Source organism: Apodemus sylvaticus, chromosome 2 (assembly GCF_947179515.1).
Source record: "Apodemus sylvaticus chromosome 2, mApoSyl1.1, whole genome shotgun sequence".
Classification (NCBI taxonomy): Eukaryota; Metazoa; Chordata; class Mammalia; order Rodentia; family Muridae; genus Apodemus; species Apodemus sylvaticus.
The window spans coordinates 97,801,226-97,825,530 of record NC_067473.1 but is presented as its reverse complement, the minus strand read 5'-3'; the positions used below and the strand labels follow the sequence as shown (position 1 = coordinate 97,825,530).

The 24,305-nt window shown below is 41.3% G+C and overlaps 1 gene segment (V, D, J or C); it reads left to right on the top strand.

The window, feature by feature from the left end:
* The first annotated feature begins 3,930 nt into the window (after nt 1–3,930).
* LOC127677144 (immunoglobulin kappa variable 4-1-like) overlaps nt 3,931–24,305 on the top strand; it is a 75,926-nt gene continuing 55,551 nt past the window's right edge. Inside the window, 2 exon segments of the V gene segment in view lie at nt 3,931–4,007; nt 4,185–4,385. Of these exon segments, the coding sequence occupies nt 3,932–4,007; nt 4,185–4,385 (277 nt within the window).

Here is a 24,305-nt window from a genome sequence, read left to right as displayed (position 1 = left end):
GAACATTTCTTTAGCTGCTTCTCAGTCATTCTATATTCCTCAGGGGAAAATTCTTTGTTGAGATCTGTAAACTATTTTTAATAGGGTTGTTTGGCTCTCTGCAGTCTACCTTATTGAGTTCTTTGTATATCTTGGATATTAGCCCTCTGTTGCATGTAGGGTTGGTAAAGATCTTTTCCCAATTTGTTGGTTGCCATTTTGTCCTTTTGACAGTGTCCTTTGCCTTACAGAAATGTTGTAATTTTATGAGGTCCCATTTGTCAATTCTTGATCTTAGAGCATAAGCTATTGGTGTTCTGTTCAGGAAGCAGACGTGGATATTAGAATAGAAGCTCTGAATTCCCAAGACACTATTAACATATCAAATGTTTCCCCAGTAGAAGGAAGGAAAGGGCCCTGGTCCTGGAAAGGCTTGATGCAGCAATGTAGGGGATTACTAGAACAGATAAGTGGGAGTGGTTTCATGGGGGAATAGGCAAAGGGAAGATAGCTTAGGGGACTTATGGGGAGGGAGGAACTGGGAAAGGGGAAATCATTTGGAATATAAACAAAGAATATAGAAAATAAAAAAAATAAGTAAAAATACTACTTGGCTATTAAAAACAATGGCTTGAAAAAATTCTTAGGTAAACTGATGTAACTAGAAAATATCATCCTGAGTGAGGTAACACAATCACAAAAGAACACAAATGGTATGTACTCACTAATAAGTGGATAATAGGTAATGGGCGTGGAATTCCCACAATACAACTCATGCACCAGATGAAGCTCAAGATGAAGGAAGACCTAAGTCCTACATAGAAGCAGGAACAAAAAATAATCAAGAGAAGTAGAGGATATGAGTGGCTTGGCAGGAAGAGAAGATGGTGACGTTATAAAGAAATGCTAATTCAGGTATGGGAAGAAATGAAGCAGATGTACAGAGGGTCAGGAAATTGACCAGAGGTGTGTAGTAATGGCTTATGGCGAACTAGGGTAGCTAATAAAAATTACCAAATGTCTGGAAAGCAAAAGGCTCCCAGAACCCCCATGGGGATGACATTAGCTGAAATACTCCACAAAAAGGAGGGAGAGCCTGTAGCGACCATATCCTTTTTGAGGGATGGAGTCACCTACCCATCTCCAAATTTTTAACCCAGAATTGCTCCTGTCTAGAGGAAATACAGGGAAAAAGAGTGGAGCAGAAACTGAAGGAATGGCCATCCAGAGACTGCTCCACCTGGGGATCCACTCCACATGCAGATAACAAACCCAGACAGTATTGCAGAAGTCAAGATGTGCTTGATGTCAGGAGCCTGATATAGCTGTCTCCTGAGAGGCTTTGACAGATTCTGTCCAATACAGATGAGGATGCTCACAGACAACCATCGACTGAGCACAAAGACCCCAATGGAGGAGTTGCAGGAAGGACTGAAGAAGCTGAAGGGGCCTTATCTGGCATCAGTGGAATGGGATACCCTTGTTCCTGTGAAGGCTTGATGCCCCAGTGTAGAGGAATGATAGGTGAGTCAGGAATGCATAGGTGGTTTGGGGGGCACCCTCATATAAACAGGTTAAGGGGATAGGATACAGGGTGTGCAGTGTGTAATCCAGGAAATGGGATGGCATTTGAAGTGGAAATAAATAAAGTATCTAATTAAAAAAGAAAGGGTTCCTTTTGGCTTTCAGAGCGTTAGACTGTATGAAAGCAGAGAGAAGGCAGCAGGTGGAAGACTTCGTAACTGGAGCAGAAGCTCAGGGCTTGCCTCTCAAATTGTGTATAAGTATGTATGTGTATGTATGTATGTATGTATGTATGTATGTATGTATGTATGTATGTATGTATGCCTGCATGCAAGTTTGTATATATGTGTAGCATGTGTGTGTGTTTAACTGGAATTATAAATGTCTGAGAATAATTGAATCATTGAATCATGTGAACGCTTGCAATGAATCAACCCTGAGCGATTTATAATAGAAGCAAGTGTTTTTAACTACTGTGTTGAATCTCCACCCCAAACTTTATTTTGAAAATATTTTATTTGAAAATATTTCTCCTTTTACATTTTGTCCATTCCTTCTCTCCTCTCCTCATTTCTCTCTCCCCCATCTTTCTGTTGTTCTTGATTTTTTCACAGGAAGTTGACTGACAAATGCTGAATGATACTTCCCACTGCTACTAGGTGGTGATGAAGATGATGTCAAGGGTTTAGGGAACAGTCAGAGTTTCTGCAGCAAGGTTCAAAGAACGTCAGATGCCCTTCTTATGAAGTGGCTAAGTCACTAGGCAAATTAATTCCTTATCACCAGACTCTGGACACCAAAGTTCACAGCCAAGTGCACACACTTGGAATAGACTAAGCAGTCTGGTGCTGTACAGAAATAGGGGGCACATACTTGTACTATATACCTCTCCTCTCTGTTGTACTGTGCTAGACTCACTGCTGTGATATAGCAGCTTGTACAGAAGTGTGTACCTCCTTTAAGGGATCCTTGCAAACATTTCTCAATGCAAGATTATATCAATATGCTTTATTTTCAAAATGGGCCAAAACATAAGCTTTTGGCCCATTCTCCCAAGGTATAAATTGCAAATGCTTGAGCAGAAGCTGAGGGGCACACACTAGTATCACGTCTTAAAAGTATAAAAATCCATGTAAAACACATATTCAACGTTTCCACAGGAACACAGTTAAGTTTGGCTATCCCATCTCATCAATGTCTAAACTACATTGTTGCCAACTCTATTCTTGCAAAGGCATTGCAAAATAACAGTAATTAAGTTAAAAATGCCCCCGCCAAATGTCTTACTTCAAGCAAAACTTGCAGTCAAGAGCTACAAGAATGATATCTACATATTGACACTAGTAGAAGCACATGTTGCAGTGTGATGGTGCATCATGCTCTTCTGGGCCCAAGACATGGGCAGAATGCCAACATCCTGCTCCTCCTCTGCCAGCAGGAAGCCATGTCTCTGGATCTGCTTCATAAGGTGCCACTTTGGCCATGACGTTTGACCTCTGTAACCCATTGAAAATAGAAGCAGCAGCAACAGTATACACACCCATGTTCTCAAATAGCATCCAATCAACCACATGCATTTCAGGCAGTTTACAGCACTCAACAATCCTATCAAAAACATTACAGGTTTGTCCCTAGATGTTGAATGAGTAATACTTCTTCTCTGGCTTGGGTGTCTTCTGCAGCTGGGCCTTACCAGCTGATCATTGTCATAGATGTGCCTACAGAAGATCTAGAAATGTAATTAAATTATTGCCAACTCTTCACATGGCCAACTTACACAAGAACTCTGAATACTGTCTCCTTCGAGCTTCAGAAACACTTACAGTACAGGTACACAAATGGCTGGAACCATAGAGATGCTGCTGAACCTAGAGGACCACCAGGCTCTCAGCCTGCTGCAGAAGCTGACAAGAGGTGGCACAAAGTGAGTCCTGTGTCAGTGGCTGCAGGGACTAACCTCCACTTTTCTCTTACCTACCCAATTCAATATTCCGTCTTCGTTCTTTTCTTTCTTTCCCTCCTCTCCCCTTTCACTTCTTTTATTCCTTTCTTTTTTCCACTTCCCCTGTTGATTTTGTTGTTGTTATACAGGAATTATTGTTTCATTAGGATTGAATCAAAGGTAGTTGTACTATTATTTCTGTAAAACTCATTTGTTGATTTATAATGGAAGCCTGTCATGAGAGCATCTACACACTTGTGGTTTCAGAGCTTTAAATTGGTCCCTGAGCTTCTATGTTGACTTCCTTCCCAGTGATTACTTCCTGTTTTTGATAGTACTTTTTGGCTGTTGATTTGACCTGGATGCTCTCACACAGCTATGTTCAGGCAATTTACATCCTTATTTGATGACTACTTTGCATAGGTTCCTACAGACCAGACTATCTGTCCATAATTTATAAACCAGGCCATTGCAGTGTGATCTGAAATGCCTCAGACCATCATGGGCATCAAGATGGAATCACAGACACAGGCCTTCATATTCGTTTTGCTCTGGTTGTCTGGTGAGACATTTGAAAGTATTATAGTGTCTTTAAATCATTTGTGGAGAAATACCTATTTCCTCTAGGAAGCAAGTAGTAAGAAGACAATGCCATTAAAAAGACAGTTGGATCCTAAGACTTGTATCACAAAATTTTTGATTGTATAAGTGAATTCTCATTATCTCTTTCTGATTACAGGTGTTGATGGAGACATTGTGATGACCCAGACACAAAACTCCATGTCCACATCAGTAGGAGACAGGGTCACCATGAACAGAAAGGCCAGTCAGAATGCACGTACTGATGTGAATTGGTACCAAGACAAACCAGGGCAGTCTCCTAAATTGCTTATCTACTGGGCATCCATCCGGCACACTGGGGTCCCAGATCGCTTCACAGGTAGTGAATCTGGGACAGATTTCACTCTCACCATTAGCAGTGTGCAGGCTGAAGACCTGGCAGATTATTACTGTGCACAGATTTACAGTTATCCTCCCACAGTGCTTCACCCTCCTACACAAACCTCCACTGAGATTCTAACCAGTTGCCTGCCCCACACTTACCCAGAACTACACACTTCCCCTTCTGCCTGCAGCTGCTATGCCTAACTTTTGCCAAGTCTGGTAGAAAATTAATGAACTTATCCTTTGTCTTGGAAGATCCTTATGGCAAAAACTGTATAAAGACATTTGTATTTTTTATTTTCACATGCTTAGATTCTATGTATTGAACTTGACAAGACAAGTTAATTATACTATATTCTGGAAAGAAAAGTTCCAATGTGAATCTCCATGAGACAAATAGAGAGCCTGGCTGGCTATATTCACATTGGAAGATACAGAAGAGAACTTAGCTTTTGCTTAGCTCAGCTCTGATGGGTCTCTCCTACTTTTGGACTCCTGGCAGTTTCATTCAGTTTGTCCTTTTGGTTAACTTCATTTATTCCCATACATAAAGCTGTGTTTCATAAAGCAAATATATAAAAAGTATATCATGTATTTTGACAATCTTCATTCCCCTTGTTTTTTCTTCTCTCTGTCACCACATTTTCCTCCAACTAACATACTTCCAATCCCTTGTCTTCCATCTACTTATATGTGATGTACATATGTGCCCACTGACATTCACACAAACACATACACACACACACACACACACACACACACACACACACACACACACTCACACATAGAAGGTTTTATGAATGTATAAAAATCTAGGATACAAAATTCAGAAAAATCGGTTGTTTGACTTGTTAAAAAGCATCTGATCTATGATTCCTATTCCTAGGCCACATCTGCACCTGCTGACTTCTCATCTTTCCCAATGTGGAGACTGTGATAACTCATTTAATACCACACTACACTAAGAGTAAATATAGTTTTGTATAATGGAGTCAAGTTTGTGTTTCTGTCTTATAATAATTAATAGTGCTTGATATTTGTTGAGGGAAATACTTAGTACTTCAATAAAAAGAATATGTTAACTCATCTCAAATGTATTAATTAAAAATTAGTAGAAAACAGAGAATCCCTGTGGCCATATTCGCTGCCTGCCAGAGCAGAAGAGCTTTACTAGGTACTTTATCACTCTGAGCTTTAGATCTCTGGGAGTGCAAACCACCAGGGGTCTGCCTGCACTCAGGAACTGAACTCATAGGAGTCTCATCTGCCAGATCTCTGGGCATGTGGCCTGTGTACTACCTGGAGACCAGCAAAGGGAGAGAATCCCCAAGGCCATATTTGCTGCCTGCCGGGGCAGAAGAGCTTCACTAGGTACTGTATCACCCCAAGCTTTAGATCTCTGGGGGTGCAAACCCCCAGGGGTCTGCCTGCACTCTGGAACTGAGCTTATAGGCAGTTCATCTGCCAGACCCCTGGGAGGGGGGCCTCTGTCCTGCCTGGAGTCCAGCACAGGGAGAGAATCCCCTCGGCCATATTCGCTGCTGGCTGGGGCAGAACAGCTTCACTAGGTACTGTATCACACTGAGCTTTAGATCTCTGTGGGTGCAAACTGCCAGGGGTCTGCCTGCACTCAGGAACTGAGCACATAGGTGGCTCATCTGCCAGTCTGCCGGGCATGGGGCCTGTGTCTTGGCTGGAGACCAGCAGAGGGAGAGAATTCCTGCAGCCATATCCGCTGGTTGCTGGAGCAGAAGAGTGTCACTAGGTACTGTATCACCCCGAGCTTTAGATCTCTGGGAGTGCAAGCGGCCAGAGTTATACCTGTGCCCAGGACCTGAGCACAGAGGTGGTTCATCTCCCAGCTGGTAGGTCGTGGGGCCTGTATCCTTTGCAGAGAACAGCAGAGGGAGCTACTCCCGTGGCCATCTTTGTGGCCTGCCAGGGCAGAAAAACATCACTAGGTACTATAATATACTGAGCTTAAGATCTCTGGGGGTGCAAATCTCCAGGGGTCTGCCTGTGCTCAGGACCTGAGAACAAAGGCAGTTTATCTGCAAGCCGGTTGGGTGTGGGGCCTGTATCCTACGTGAGAATCAACAGAGGGATTGACCCACCCACTCACCATCATTGCTCCATAACAGATCAATCTGAGAACACCTGGTTCACCTTGACAACCCAAGTATAACATTTCTTGAGGCAAGACAGAGCAGGGGTCCAAAGGCACAAAAGAGGAAGGCAGCATATCAGTATTCTGTGCCAGAGGAAACCCAGTCATCCAGTGTCGCAGAAATAGCCCTAAAGGTCCACAATAGGTTGTAGCACCAGCCAGTGACAATATGACCATCTAACACCAGTGAGAACTAGATGACTAAAGGCAAGTATAAGAACATTACTAACAGAAACCAAGGCATTATGGCAGCATCTGAATCCAATTCTCCAATAATAGCAAGTCCTGGATACCTCAACACACCAGAAAAGCAAGAGTTGGATTTAAAAGCACTGGTAAGGATGCTGTTAGAGGAACACATGAAGGACAAATAAATCTCTTAAGGAAATTCAGGAGAAAAATGATCATACACTAGAAGCCCTTACAAGGGAAAAACAAAAATCTCTTAAAGAAATTCACGACAATGTGAGTCAGAAGCTTGTAGCCAATAAGGAGGAAATGCAAAAATCACTTAAAAAATACAGAAGAACTTTGATCAACAGGCAGATGTCATGAAAGAGGAAACACAAAAATTTCTCAAAGTATTAGAGGAAAACACAAAAAAGCAAATGATGGAACTGTGCAAAAACTTCCAGGATCGGAAAAGAGAAGTAGAAACACCTAAGAAAGCACAAAGGGAGACAACTTTGGAGATAGAAAACTTTGGGAAGAAATCAGGGACCAAAGATGCAAATATCAACAACAGAATACAAGAGATGGAAGAAAGAATCTCAGATGCCGAAGATACCATAGAAACCATGGACTCAACAGTCAAAGAAAATGCAAAAAGCAAAAAGCTTGTAACCAAAACATCCAGGAAATTCAGGACACAATGAGAAAGCCAAATCTAAGGATTATAGGCATTGATGAGAGTGAAGATGTACAAATTAAAGGGCCAGTAAATATCTTCAAGAAAATTATGGAAGAAAAATTCCCTAACCTAAAGAGAGAGATGCTCATGAATATACAAGAAGCCTACAGAACTCCAAACAGACTGGACCAGAGCAGAACTACCTCCTGTCACATAATAATCAAAAACCCCAAATGTACTAAACAAAGAGAGAATACTTAGGACAGTAAGAGAAAAAGGGCAAGTAACATATAAAGGAAGACCTATCAGAATTACACCAGACTTCTCATCAGAGACCATGAAAGCTATAAGATCCTGGGCAGAGCTCATGCAGACTCTAAGAGAACACAAATGCCAGCCAAGACTACTATACCCAGTGAAACTCACATTTACTATAGATGGTGAAACCAAGATATTCCATGACAAAACCAAATTTACACAATATCATTCCACAAACCCAGCCCTACAAAGGATAATAGGGGGAAAACACCATTACAACGAGGGAAACTATACCCTGGAAAAAGCACGATATTAAGCTTGTTCATCAAACCCAAAAGAAGATAACCACACAGGTATAAAATTAACATAAAAAATGATGGGAAGCAATAAATACTACTCCTTAATATCTCTTAACATCAATGGCCTCAATTCCCCAATAAAAAGACATAGACTAACTGACTGGTTATGTAAACAGGACCCTACATTTTGCTGCATACAGGGAACACACCTCAGTGTCAAAGACAAAAACTACCTTAAAAGAAAAGGCTGGAAGACAATTCTACAAGCAAATGGTCTCAGGAAACAAGCCAGAATTGCCATTCTAATATCAGATAAAATTGACTTTCAACGTAATGTCAATAACAGAGACATGGAAAGTCACTTCTTGCTGGTTAAAAGAAAAATCCAACAAGAAGAACTCTCAATCCTGAACATCTATGCTCCAAATACAAGGGTGACCTCATTCATAAAAGAAACTTTACTAAAGCTCAAAGCACACATTGCACCTAACACAATAATTGTGGGTGACCTCCACACTCCACTATCATCAATGGACCAATCAGGAAATCGGAAACTAAACAGGGAGACAGTGAAACTAATTGAAGCTTTGGACCAATTAGATTTAATATATATATATATATATATATATATATATATATATATATATATATATATATATATATATATATATATATATATATATATATATATGAGAGAGAGAGAGAGAGAGAGAGAGAGAGAACTTTTCATCCCAAAGCAAAATAAAATACCTTTTTCTCAGCACCTCAAAGTACCTTCTCCAAAATCGATCATATAGTTGGTCACAAGACAGACCTCAACAAATATAAGAAGATTGAAATAATCCCATGCCTCCTATCAGATCACTATGGAGTAAAAGTGGTATTTAATAACAATAAAAACAACAGAAAGCCCACATATACATGGAAACTGAACAATACTCTACTCAATGATATGTTGGTAAAGGAAGAAATAAAGAAAGAAATCAACGATTTTTTAGAATTTAACAAAATTGAAGGCACAACATACACAAATCTATGGGACACAGTCAAAGCAGTGCTAAGAGGAAAATTCATAGCTTTGAGTGCCTCCAAAAAGTAATTCGAGAGAGCATACACTAGAAGATTAACAGAACAACTGAAAGCCCTGGAACAAAAAGAATCTAATTCACCCAGGAGGAGGAGAAGACAGGAAATCATCAAACTCAGAGCTGAAATCAATTAAGTAGAAACCAAGAAAACCATACAAAGAATCAACAAAACCAGGAGCTGGTTGTTTGAAAAAAATCAACAAGATAGATAAACCCTTAGCCAGACTAACTGAAGGGCACATAGAAAGTATCCAAATTAACAAAATTAGAAATGAAAAGGGAGATATTACAAGAGAAACTGAGGAAATTCAAAATATCATCAGATCCTACTACAAAAGCCTGTACTCAACACAACTGGAGAATCTGGAGGAAATGGACAATTTCTTTGACAGATACTAAATACCCAAATTAAACCAGGATCATATAGATCATCTAAACAGACCCATAACTGCTAAAGAAATAGAAGGGGTCATAGATAGCCTTCCGACCAAAAAATGCACAGGACCCAATGGTTTCAGTGCAGAATTCTATCAGACCTTCAAAGAATATTTAACAGCAATACTCTTCAAACTATTCCACCAAATAGAAACAGAAGGAACACTACCGAACTCCTTCTACGAAGCCCCAATTATGCTGATACCAAAACCACACAAAGATCCAATTAAGAAAGGGAATTTCAGGACAATTTCCCTTATGAATATCGATGCAAAATGACTGAAAAAAAATTCTTGCCCACCGAATCAAGAACACATCAAAATGATCATCCACCAGGATCAAGTAGGCTTCATCCCAGGGATGCAGGGATGGTTCAATATAAGGAAATCCATCAATGCAATCCACTATAAACAAACTCAAAGAAAAAAAAAACACATGATCATTTCATTAGATGCTAAAAAAGCATTTGACAAAATTCAGCATCCTTTCATGCTAAAAGTCTTGGAAAGGACAGGAATTCAAGGCCCATATCTAAACATAGTAAAGTATGGAGTAAAAGTATAATGCAAACTGGTAGCCAACATCAAACTAAATGGAGAGAAACTTGAAGCAATCCCACTAAAATCAGGGACTAGACAAGGCTGCCCTCTCTCTCCATATCTTTTCAATATAGTTCTTGAAGTCCTAGCTAGAGCAATTAGACAACATAAGGAGGTCAAAGGGATACAGATTGGAAAGGAAGATGCCAAACTATCACTATTTGCAGATGATATGATAGTATACTTAAGTGACCCAAAATACTCTACTAGAGAACTCCTACAGCTGATAAACAACTTCAGCAAAGTGGCTGACTACAAAATCAACTCAAGCAAATCAGTATCCCTTCTATAGTCAAAGGATAAGCAGACTGAGAAAGAAATTAGGGAAATGACATCCATTGCAATAGCCACAAACAGCATAAAGTATCTTGGGGTGACTCTAACAAAACAAGTGAAAGACATATATGACAAGAACTTCAGATCTCTGAAGAAGGAAATCGAAGAAGATCTCAGAAAATGAAAAAAAAAATCCTTCCATGCTCATGGTTTGGCAGCATTAATATAGTTAAAATGGCTATATTGCCAAGGGCAATCTATAGATTCAATGCAATCCCCATCAAAATCCCAACCCAGTTCTTCATAGAGCTAGAAAGAACAATGCTCAAATTAATCTGAAATAACAACAACAAAAAAAGGATAGCTAAAACTATTCTCAACAGTAAAAGATCTTCAGGGGGATTCAGTATCCCAGACTTCAAACTTTACTACAGAGCAATAGTGATAAAAACTGCATGGTATTGGTACAATGTCAGGCAAGCGGATAAATGGAATAGGATTGAAGACCCAGAAGTGAACCCACACACCTATGGTGACTTGATCTTCGACAAAGAGCTGAAAGCATCCAGTGTAAAAAAGATAGTCTTTTCAACAAATGGTGCTGGTTCAATTGGAGGTCAGCATGCAGAAGAAGGTGAATAGATAAATTCTTATCTCCTTGTACTAAGCTCAACTCCAAATGGATCAAGGACCTCCACATAAAACCTGAAACACTGAAACTAATAGAAAAGAAACTGGGGAAGACCCTGGAGGACATGGGCACAGGGGAAAAGTTCCTGAATAAGAACACCAATAGCTTATGCTCTAAGATCAAGAATTGACAAATGGGACCTCATAAGACTACATAGTTTCTGTAAGGAAAAGGACACTGTCAAAAGGACAAAACATCAACCAGCAGTTTGGGAAAGGATCTTCACAAACCCTAAATCTGACAGAGTGCTAATATCTAATATATACAGAGAACTCAAGAAGGTAGAACCTAGAGAACCTAATAACCCCATTAAAAAGTGGGGTACTGAGCTAAACAACGATTTTTCACATGAAGAACTTTGGAGTGCTGAGAAACACCTTAAGAAATGTTCAACATCATTAATCATTAGGGAAATGCAAATAAAAACAACCCTGAGATTTCACCTCACACCAGTCAGAATCTAGTGGTCCTCAGAAAACTGGGCATGGCACTTCCGGAGGACCCTGCGATACCACTCCTGGGAATAAACCCAGAGGATTCCCAAGCATCTAGTAAGGATTCATGCTCCACTATGTTCATAGCAGCCCTATTTGTAGTAGCCAGAAGCTGGAAACAACCAAGGTGTCCTTCAACGTTGGAATGGATACAAAAATGTGGTATATTTACACAATGGAATACTATTCAGCCATTAGAAACAATGAATTCATGAAATTCTTAGAAAAATGGATGGAGCTGGAGAACATCATACTAAGTGAGGTAACCCAGTCTCAAAAGATCAGTCATGGTATGCACTCACTGATAAGTGGATAATAACCTAGAAAGTTGGAATATCCAAGAAATAACCCACATATTAAATGATGTCCAAAAAGAACAGAGTGGCTCCTGGTTCTGGAAAGACTCAATGCAACAGTATAGGGGAATACCAGAACAGGGAAGTGGGAAGGCGTTTTTGGAGGAACAGGGGGAGGGAAGAGGGCTTATGGGACTTGTAGGGAGTGGGGACCCAGAAAAGGGGAAATCATTTGATATGTAAATAAAGAATACATCGAATAAAAAAAGAAAGAAGAAAAAAAATTAGTGGAAAACTCTGGCGATCCACACCATTGGCCATTACAAGATGGCGCCGAGGTGTGTGGTAAACACCTTCATTTGGCCCATGTCCCAACACAAGTCTGCCCAGCAACAGCAATCAACCTATCCCAGCCTGACTAGCTTATATAAGCCGCTCCCTTTCCTCCTCCCTTGCCCCTTGCCTCCAGCTCTCCCACAACCAAGAAGCGCTCCAATAAAGTGTGATCAGAGAAGAATCCTCGTGTCGGTGGTCTTCTTCCCCTGCTGGTCAGGGGGCTCGCCACAGCTGGTGCCGAAACCCGGGAACTCCTGCGCCCAGCGGACACAAGTGAGGGGTGGATTCAGAACTCTACACACGAAACGGCGACATCGGTAAGTCTCCCCAGGTATGTGGTTCGGCTATCCTGTTGACCCTTTGGTGTTCGCCGGAATTTTTCTCTGTGTAGTTGTGGTAACTCTTTTGTGCTGTTTTTGGCTTCGCTGTCACAAACCTGGTGAGGAGTGCCTTTGTTGGGCTTAAAACGAAAGTAAGACCGCTGTAAATAAAGTGGCGTTTCTCACTGTACTGTAAGTCCCTGGTAGATAAGTGGGCAGTATGGGTAATAACTTGGGGGCCGGACCTGGCACCTGTGACTTTGCAGCCCCTATACAGGGTCTGCTAAAGCAGCGAGGACTGAAGGTATCACCGCGCACAGTAGAAACCATTTTGAAGGACATTGATAAAGCAGCGCCGTGGTTTGCTGTTTCGCGCGATCTTAACCTCGGCTGCTGGGAAAAACTAGGAAAAGATCTTGAGAGGGCAAAACAGGAAGATAGGATTGGCCGAGGATCGATTCCCTTATGGAAGCTGGTCCATTCATGCCTCAAGGACAGTAAGAATATGGAACTGATTAAGCAAGGGCGTAAAGTCTTGGCTACACACCAGGATAGTCTATCAGAAGCCGAATCAAAAGAGGGGGAGGAAGACAGGCCTGCAAAATATAAAAAGGATAAAAAGGAAACGAAAAGGAAAATAAAACAAGGGGAAGGTAAAAAGGAACCCCTATACCCAGTACTGGAAGAGTTTGCTAACTTAGAAATATCAGAAGAATCAGAAAAGGAGCTAAATTCTCTAGAAGAAAAATTATACTTTAAAAGTCAGAGACAGTTAAAACGGCCGGACAAAGAAAATTCTGGGCTCTCCTCCCCTCCTACCTCTCTACAAGGTCACTGTGTTTTTCTTCCCTTCTCTGGCAGAACTCCCAGAAGAAAAAGAAGATAAGAAGTTAACTCTTAAACAAGAGAAAAAGCAGGTTTCTGAAAAGCAGTTTTTCCATGCACAAGACATGGTATTAAAAAGTATAATAATAATAATAATAATAATAATAATAATAATAATAATAATGATAATAATAACGGTTAAAAGCTAATTTTAAAACTTTCCAGGAAACAGAAGAAAATGGGAGACGTCCTATTTTCTCTCTGAATCCTAATGGAGATATTCTTAGTTCTGATTAAAGTATTTGGATCTTTTTGGGACATTAAGTTCCATTTCTGTCTGTTGCCTATTTTTGGTGCACCAAACTTGTCTATATGTGTGTCAATTTATGTTGTCTATTGTTTGAGTGGCTGAATGATTGTTGTGTTTATGTTATGTGTTAAAAAGAAATCATAAAATGGTAAAAAGGGGGCGTTATTTACTGGCAGTCCTGCCAGTCTGCAATTTACACAGAAGAAGATGATTAAAGGAGCTTCACATTCTTAACTACGAGTTAAACACAGCTGGAGAAAAAAGGCTACTTTTTAAGAGACCAACAGTCTCAAACTTAATGGTTAATTCTCCTGAAAAAATTTCTACCATGGTGATGGTTGGGTTCAAGGTGTTTTATTCCCCTGAAATTACAGCTGGAAAATTATATATATATATTTGGTTTAAATTAATGAGATTTGTGTAATTGCTTCATCCTTATTCCTAATTGGTCTTAAAGGTATAAATGTTTTACATGCCTTGACTATAGAATATTGGCTCATAAGTTATTGGACATGATTTAAAAGAAAATATAATGGTAACAAAAGGTAAGTTTAAAACTGATAATTTAGGGTTAAAGCTATCTTAAGCAACATGTGGCATGACAGAAGCCAAGAAATACAGGTTTCTAAGATATTTCTAAATTGATATAATATTTTATGTGATTCTTATCCTAGAACTCAGACTTATAAAAAATAAGATTTAAAATAATGTCTCTTCAATAAGTTACACTATCATACAATCAAACACACAAGCTGATGGACAAACTTTGCAATATGAAAATAATGTGTTTGCTATTATTTTAAGGAGAAAAGATTGTTTAAAACTGGGTTTTGCTTTTAAAAATTGTAGTTATGCTTTAATATTACAAGTTCCTTTTGTTATTTGACCTTCATACAATGGGGTCTGGTTACAGGCTATTCCTTGCAAGATTGATGGGTGTAGGTCTGGCCTTATCTTACAGGCTTCACATAGATAGTTTTGGCCAAAATAATATTTTTAACAGATTCACACAGATGTGGTTCAAAATAAAGTTTCAAACTTAGATCTATAAAACATTAATAAGGCTGTATAGAAATTATAAATGCATTAAAATTCAGCCTTGGATTCACACCAGATATTAACACAAGAGGCTAGAGTAGCCCTCAACAGAGTAAAACAAGGCTTACAAGACACAGTGTTGTTTCGCTACAAAGAAAAGGAGAAAATTGCTTTATGCATTTTGTCTACCTTTTTGCAGCCTACAGGCCTGCTATGGCAAGAAGGTTCCTTGTTGTGGGTACATCCTAGAGCCTCACCAGCAAAATCTATTGATCATTACTCTACTGCAATTGCTAAATTGGCCCTTCTAGAGATACAACAATGTATATAGTTTTTTGGGAAAAATCTTACATCACTGAACGTTCCCTATACTGCCTCTCTCAGGTGCAGATTTTGTGCAGAACAATTAATGATTGGGTCATATTGCACTGCTGTTTTGATGGATTAATAGATAATCATTATCCCAGACATCCTTTGCTTTCATTTTTTAAGGAACATCCTGTGGTGTTTTCCAAAAGTAACTGCACAAGCACCCTTGCCAGGTGCCCCCAATATATTTACAGATGGATCAAAAACAGGCTGTGGAGCTTATATGATCGAGCACAATGAGCCCGTTTTGTGCCAATATCAGCCTGGCTCCTCACAGGAAACTGGTCTGAAGGCTTCGATGAAATTCTCGAATCCTTGCAGGCAGCAGTGTTGGCTATCAATTCGACTCGAGTGGACTTGTCGCTAACAGAGGGACTCTCTTCCTGGATCACTTCAGCCTTTTCTTACTTTAAGGAGTGGGTGGGTGTGAGTCTATTTGGCGCAGCCTTATGCTGTGGATGTGTGTTCATGCTTTGGTTGGTCTGCAAACTCAGATCCCAGCAAAAACATGACAAGGTTGTGATTGCTCAAGCCCTTTCAGCTATTGAACAAGGCGCCTCCCCAGAGATCTGGTTATCCATGTTGAAATAGTTTTGCAAGTATTGGACTGCTCAGCTCTTGCACCCCTAGAGGTTAGACTCATTGCACAGGGATGAGTGAGCAAGTCTTTCACTCTGATGGATTGTCAGGCTAAACACCGCATAAGGGTAGTTCAGAGTTTTGGATACTCTTAGAAGACAAGTCGGATTGCATGAGGGTTGTGTGTCCCAGTGTCCCTCCCCTAGGAAAAACGGCACGAGTGCAGGTCAGGACGATCCTGGGAAAGGGAACCTAAGGACCTTGTTCTGTACATGGCGCTCTTACTTATCCTACTAGGGATTCGACCTCTATCTTCATCCATTACAGAGTGGCTGGCATTTTTATTATAACAATAAGGGGGAGATGTGGAAAGCCGTGACAGTATTCGCCATTACAAGATGGCGCTGGCTTCCGTTGTGCCAGCTCAGCATTCTTGGTAAACAAGTTAGGTACGCATGTGCAAGAGTATAAATCACGCCTAGTCTCTGCCTATCTCGTGGCGTCATATGGGGTGATGAGTCGCAGCCAACCAGGGTATGCCACGTCCAAGGCGGGAGATTTTTTTTTTTCGTTCTGGCCTTCTAGCCCAGTACCTTGTTCATACAAAAGAAAAGGGGGAAGTGTGGCGATCCACACCATTCGCCATTACAAGATGGCGCCGAGGTGTGTGGTAAACACCTTCATTTGGCCCATGTCCCAACACGAGTCTGCCCAGCAACAGCAATCAACCTATCCCAGCCTGACTAGCTTATATAAGCCGCTCCCTTTCCTCCTCCCTCGACCCTTGCCTCCAGCTCTCCCACAACCAAGAAGCGCTCCAATAAAGTGTGATCAGAGAAGAATCCTCGTGTCGGTGGTCTTCTTCCCCTGCTGGTCAGGGGGCTCGCCACAGAAAACATAGTTTTACATGTTATTTGTTTTTGAGAGAAGGTATCATGGCCTGTTAAACTGGGAAGTGGATTTCACTCTCACAATTCCACCTACGTCTTCCTAAGCACTGTTATAAATTGTATGGGCCCTCATACTCAGTCTTGAGCATCATTTTGAAACTCAGAGGTAGAACAGGTTTACAAATAGTTGTTGAGAATTCCAAATATCTGACATTAATTTGCATGTAAATAGGCTCTCCCTAGCTTGCTTCAAGTGCCCAAGTGTATAGTATCAGCACAGATGTGTGAGGAAATCACTGGCTTACATGTTTTTTGCTAAGTATGTTGTTTCTTCACTGTGACAAGCACTGTGACAAAGAGAGGGTCATTTATTTTATCTCAGTTTCAGTCTACGATAGTTTGACTTTACTGCTATGGGTTAAAGGTGAGGTTGAGTATCATGGAGGAAGTAGATGGCAGGAGACTGATATTCACCTCATCATTGCAGGTATAACTGAGGAAAATCACTGGCTTACATGTTTTTTGCTAAGTATGTTGTTTCTTCACTCTGACAAGTACTGTGACAAAGAGAGGATCATTTATTTTATCTCAGTTTCAGTCTATGATAGTTTGGCTTTACCGCTATGGGTTAAAGGTGAGGTTGAGTATCATGGAGGAAGTAGATGGCAGGAGACTGATATTCACCTCATCATTGCAGAACCAGAGAGGCAGAAGGGACAAAGGACAGGACATAATTTCTCAAGTCCTTCTTCCTTCCTTCTTCTTTCCTTCTTTCCTTCCTTCCTTCCTTCCTTCCTTCCTTCCTTCCTTCCTTCCTTCCTTCCTTCCTTCCTTCCTTCCTTTTTTCCTTTCTTTCTTTCTTTGCTTTCTTTGCTTTCTTTCTTTCTTTCTTTCTTTCTTTCTTTCTTTCTTTCTTTCTTTCTTTCTTTCTTTCTTTCTCTTTCTTTCTTTTTCTTTCTTTCTATCTTCCTTTCTTCCTTTCCTTTCTTCCTTTTACTTTCTTCCTTCTTTCCTTTTGTTTGTTTTTTCCTTCCCCCATTTCTTTATTAAAAAAAAATCTTCTTTCTTAAATTGTATGCCAACTACACTTACTCCTCCTTCCACTGCTTCCAGGCCCCATCTACAACTCCCTTGTCACCATCCTCCTCCACTTTCCTTAAAAAACAAAAGCAAAAATAAAACTGACTTACAACAGGACTCCCATGGATATCATCTACCGCCCCCCACTGATGTATCCCTGTCTCCTCCCCCCACAACTAAGCTGGCTGGCAAGCTCCCAAACTCTTCTGATGGCTACCTCCGGCCTTTGTTCCTGTGAATTCTCTGGCTCCAGGTCTCAGCGGGTCGCCTGCCTTCAGACTGGCGAGTCAGGTAAACACCGGCTTGGGGGCAGTGTCGATAGTCGAGGTGCGGAGCCTATTGTTCACAGGAACAAAGGCCGGAGGTAGCCATCGGAAGAGTTTGGGAGCTTGCCAGCCAGCTTAGTTGCGGGGGGAGGAGACAATTCCCCCTTAATTATTAATTTTAAACAACTCAGTGGAAATAATTAAGTTCATCCAATGGATGACGGGCATTCATCAGTGAGTGAAAGCAGAGGCCCTAGCCCCCTTAAGCGTTACGGACATCTTTTTCAGGGGGGGGGGAATAGACCGCCTCTTTTTTCAAGGACAGTCTTTCAATGTCAAACCCCCATGCAGCTGGGCGTGCTTTTCCGGGAAACTCGGAGCCAGGATTTTTTTCTCTTTCCCTTGCAGTGCCTCACCTCGCACCTCAACTGATGCCCATGTTTGTTATATTAACAAACATGCATAGTTCCGAGTACCATGCAGCCTCCTCTCTGAGGATTCCACTGGCAGAGTAAATTCTCTGCGGATAAGCGCTGGCTGGCTATAATACTACCCATCCTCAACCTGGAGCCATCACTGAAGGAATTTAGTCTTCTGAGTGTTATCTGCTTGAAATATAAAAGGAGATTAAGAGAACAACCTGTTTGGTTAGTCTTTGGAAGCTCAAACCGGTTTTAGTTTAATTGAAATTCAGTGGCCTCAGGCAAGAGGCCTGGCTTGCAACTTAATTTGCAAGAACACAAAGGAACTATACCTTCCCAAGTAAATGGGAAGCGGCTTGAAAAACAGCCTTTTGAATTAATTATACTTACCAACAGTTTTGGGGGTGGAATTTACCTGTCTTACCAATCTCTCTGGTAACCAACACGCTCCTTCTTCTTCCTGGGAGAAAATGCAAACAGACACTCTTCCCCAAATCAACACGGGGTCTGGGCCTTTCCATGAATTATTTAAGGGATCCCGCCACTTAACCATGGCATAGGAATTGGAAGTAGCTGGATGCCAGTGTCTGTCTGCAGCAGACTGGCCTTTAGCATCCGTTTGGAGAAAATTTAAAACGAATAAAACAAAGGCATGATGTGATTTAGGGGACCTGGGGGGATATAAATTCCCCTTCTTAGTTTTAATAAGCCAATTTTTAAGTGTGCGATGGGCACGCTCCATGATTCCTTGCCCCATTGGATTATAAGGAATTCCAGTTTTAAGTTTTATATTAAATTCCTTGCAAAATGAGATAAAGTTCTTACCAGTGTAGGCTGGTCCATTGTCTGTCTTAATGACTTTGGGTAATCCCATGGTATTAAAGGCTTGTAAACAATGATCAATTACATTTCTAGAGGCTTCTCCTGTATGCAGGGAAGCAAAAATAAGTCCCGAGCATGTATCAATGCAAACATGTATAAATTTTAATTTCCCAAATTCTGCATAGTGAGTTACATCCATTTGCCAAATTTGATTGGGCATAAGGCCACGTGGATTAACCCCTAAGTGGGGCACTGGTGCTAAAGTGAGACAATTAGGGCATTGCTTTACAATCATTCTAGCTTGTTCCTTTGTGATCTTATGACGGAGTCTCAACGTATGACTAGAAAGATGAAATTTATCATGATCACGTTTTGCCAATTCTACGGGTGTGAGTGCCAAGGCTTGTCCTATTAGCGCCTTGTCAATGCACTCATTGCCCTGATCCAGAGGTCCAGGAAGACCCGAGTGGGCTCTGATGTGCCCTATATAAAAGGATTTTTCCTAGCAAGAATGATACCTTGCAATTGTGAAAACAAGGATCCAGCTGGCGTATTAAAATTAAACGTGCCACAGGTTTCTAATTGCGGTATAGACATAAGCACTGTCAGTAAAGAGATTAAACGTACTATTTACAGTTTGAAAAACACACAGCACTGCTGTAAGCTCTGATAACTGAGCGGATAACCCAGGCGTTTCTACGACCACCTGTTGATTGTTAACACTATATCCGGCTTTTCCTTTTGACGAGCCGTCTGTGAAAATTAGGAGTGCGTTCTGCAATGGCCGTAGAGATGTCATTTTAGGAAATACAGCCTCATGCATATTAAAAAACTTTATTAACTTGTCTTGAGGATAATGATTGTCTATACACCCTTTAAAACCAATCTGAGCTAGCAGCCAATCTGTGCTATGCTGTTTTAGCCATTCATCCTGATTTACACTGTAAGGTTGTATAATAACGTCCGGCTCCTTGCCGAAATAAGTTAGCGCCTGCTTTCTACCAAGCATAATTACTTGGGCCACTGCCTCAAAATATGGCAAAATATTACGCCTTGAAGACACCCTCAAATGAATCCACATCAGAGGAGCCTTTTGCCATAATAAACCTGTAGGCGAGTGAGTAGTATTAAAAATTAGCAGATGCAGAGGTAAAGAATAATCTATATAGGTAACAAATTGATTTTCAATAGCTTTCTCCACTGTCTGTAAAGCCAAAAGTCCTTCTGAAGTTAATACCCTAGGAGATGTCGGATCAGCATCCCCTTTAAGAATATCAACTAAAGGTTGTAATTCTCCTGTTGTAAGCTTTAAATACGGCCGAAGCCTATTAATGTCACCCAATAACTTCTGAAAATCATTTAAAGTTTTCAAATTGTCCCTGCAGATAATCATCTTCTGGGAAAAAATTGCCTGGTCTGTAAGTTTAAAACCCAGATAATTATATGGCTCCTGGGTCTGAACCTTTTCCAGCGCTATCTGTAACCCTTTGGCGACCAAGGCTTGCTGTAAATCTTTAAAACATAAAAGCAAAGTCTGAGGATTTTTTCCTGCAATTAGAAAATTATCTGTGAAATGGATAAAGTAAATATCTGGCCATTTCTGTCTCACAGGTTGAATGGCCTGTGCTACAAATTTCTGGCATAATGCCGGGCTGTTAGCCATACCCTGGGGAAGCACTGTCCACTCAAACCTTTTCATAGGCTCTGTAAAGTTAATAGAAGGAACGCTGAATGCGAACCTTTTGCAATCCTCAGGGTGCAATGGAATGGTAAAGAAACAATCTTTTAAATCTATGACTATTTTATGAAACCCTTTAGGGATAGCCAGGGGGTATGGAAGACCCGCTTGTAAGGTTCCCATGGGCAACATTGTTTCATTTACCTTTCTTAAATCCTGTAACAATCTCCATTTGCAGGATTTTTTTTTTTATTATGAATATTGGCGTGTTCCATGGAGATAATGCCTCTATTAAATGTCCCGCCTCTAATTGTTCCTGAACTAGCAAAGAGGCGGCCTCCAATTTCTCCTTAGATAAAGGCCACTGATCAACCCACACAAGATTGTCACTAAGCCATTGAATTTTATCGGCGTGGGGTGCAGGCAAGATAGTGGCCATTACTGAAAATGCCCCAGACTTCTAGAGTTAGGGTTTGCCTGGGGGCTTTTAAACTTTCTAGTGCCTTGTCCTTCATTTCCAAGCCCCTGAGCAGGTATGGATTCCTCCGACACTGTCTTTTGCTTAGAGGCGATTTCATTTGGATTACACAAGATTAAATTCATCTGAGATAGGAGGTCTCTACCTCAGAGGGTAGTAGGCAAGTTCTGCATCACAAAAGGCCGAATTTGTCCTGAATTTCCTTCTGCATCTTTCCAAGTTAAAAGTCTCGCGCTCTGTTTGGGGTTATTTGCGTAACCGATACCTTGCAGATGCGCTAGGGTCTCAGTCAATGGCCAATTACACGGCCAATCCTGTCCCTTAATAATTGTAACATCAGCTCCCGTATCTATTAATCCTTCAAAACTCTTTCCTTCAGTAGTCAATTTAAGGTTAGGTCTTTTATTTGTGATAGATTGAACCCAAAACACTCCGGAGGAGCCAAAGCCCTCCTCCCCTCTTTTATCTTTAATGAATTTGGAAGGCAGTGGATGTAAAGGAACCAAAACTAGCTGAGCAATTCTTTGATTAGCCGGTATAGTTATGACACCATGAGGCGAAGCAGCCATAATTTTTATTTCTCCCTCATAGTCACTGTCTATGACCCCTGGATAAATCTGCAGTCCCTTTACAGTAGAACTGCTTCGTCCTAACAGCAATCCCCAAGTGCCTTCAGGTAATGGTCCGAAGACTCCCATGGGCAAAACCTGAACACCCATCTCTGGTGCTAGTACGGCATGGAATACACTGCAGAGGTCCAATCCTGCACTTCCTGGTGTAGCTCTGGCGAGTTCAAAGATAGATTTCCTTGGCTCGGCAGCAGCTGTGCCCCACAGACAGTTTGCCCTAGATGCATCGGGGCCTGGGGCTGGCCCTTCCCCCCGTTTCCCGACACAGGTCTGCCTTGGAAATTATTTTTGGACTTGCATCCCTTTACCCAATGATTTCCTTTTCTACACTTATGGCATGTTCCTGGTGGACCACCTGATTGCCCGTTTATAGTAGTCTTATTATCAGGGCAATCACTTTTAAAATGGCCCTGACTACCGCATTTAAAATACCTTCTATTTCCTCGTCTCTGTAAAGAATCCCCTGGATTGTGGTTCCCTGCAGCGCTGCAGCCATAGCTAAACCCTGATTATAGGAGGGACCGATTTCAGAACAAAGACAGATGTAACCAGCTAGGTCCGTCTTTCCCCTATGGGGTCTAATCGCCTCCCGGCAGGCCGCATTAGCATTCTCATAGGCTAGTTGAGTAACCAGAGGATTCTCTGCCTGAGAATTTCCAAAAATTCTATTAGCCGTTTTTAGCAATCGATCTACGAAATCTTGAAAGAGTTCGTCGGGAGCCTGTTTCACAGCTGTTAGATTTCCACTAAGATCTCCCTTAGATGGTAAAAGATTCCATGCACGGCGGGTGGCCACCAAAATCTGCGCATACACTGCGATGGGAAACCCCATCTGGTTATTATTTCCTTCATATAGGCCTTCCCCCAGTTACATCTCAGCATTCCATTCTGGATGGCCTGCCTGAGTGTTAGTGGCAGCGGTTCTTTTGCTAGCCTCACGCCATTCAGAACTCCAAAGCAAGAAATCTCCCCCCCGACAGCGTGGCTTTGCACAGCGTTTTCCAATCCTGTGGAGTTAAATTCGACTCTATCACAGTATCCAATAATGCCTGTGTAAAGGGAGCTGTTGGGCCGCACTGGGCTACAGCTAGCTTTAATTCTTTTATCACTTTAAATTCCAAGGTCTGATATTGTCTAATCACATTGTCCTGGTCTTCTATCTCAAAGAAGCTAAGATTTCTGACGTATCCTGCCCCTCCCCGCGGGCCTGGTTTATAACTCTTTCTAATGGCGACTGGCGGGTCTCCGAGTTATTGTTCTCTCTAGTATTAGAGACCCTTTTTAGCTCCTGTAACTCATTAGTCAATTTCTGCAATTTAATTTCAAACTCTAACTTTTGTAATTGCATGTCCTTCTGGATCTCGGCCTCTGCCATCAAGGTCATAGGCGGAGCAGATGGCGCTACAGGCGGCCAACCTTCTCCATGAACTTCAGTCGCTCCTTTCTCGGGATGAGCTATTTTTTTTCTTACAATAGACTCATCAGAACTGTCTCTGTGTTTACGAGACTTAGGGTGTGGAGAGTCTTCTCTTACAGGGATCCTTTCTATAAGGCTTTCTACTTGAGACTCCTCAATTTCTTGAATGACACCTAATTCTTCCAAACCTCCTTCATCTATGATATCTTTAATAAGCGTCCAAAGGCAGAGGGTGATATTGTCTGCCTTGGCTGCCTTTAGCGAATTACCAATTCTCATCCAAGTTCTCTCATTTAACGTTCGTTTTTCTTGGAAACAAGGACAACAAGAATATATCTGGTCCAAGAAATCTTCCAATCTTTCTTCTTCAAACCCTATCCCTTTTGCCTGGAGCAACTCTTGAATGTTGCGTGCGCAAATTTCGCGCGAAATTTCTTGTCCCATTTTCCCTATCTTTTCAACCCAAGTGGCCACTGTGCCAGGTCAACACAGTTCGCTTGCAAAACCCGTATCCCTCTGCACTCACAACGATAGAAACAATTTTCCACTAGCGCTAGTTTTGACCTCTTTGTTGCTTACCGTTCGGATACCATTCCTTATCACCTTTTCTGAGAAGCTTCGCTTGATAGGGTTACCTCAGGAAATTCTCCCGTACCAGGTTTTCCCACGTTCAGGCGCCAATTATTAAAAAAAATCTTCTTTCTTAAATTGTATGCCAAGTACACTTACTCCTCCTACCACTGCTTCCAGGCCCCATCTACAACTCCCTTGTCACCATCCTCCTCCACTTTCCTTAAAAAACAAAAGCAAAAATAAAACTAACTTACAACAGGACTCCCATGGATATCATCTACCGCCCCCCACTGATGTATCCCAAATACTCACTGTTTCTTCTGGCCTTGTCTTCTTGGTACATCTCTTCTCATGGTATGCTCTCCCCTCATCTCCTTATTCTTCCTCATCTCCTGTTCTCCACCCCTAACCATGTAACTCAGAACTTGTC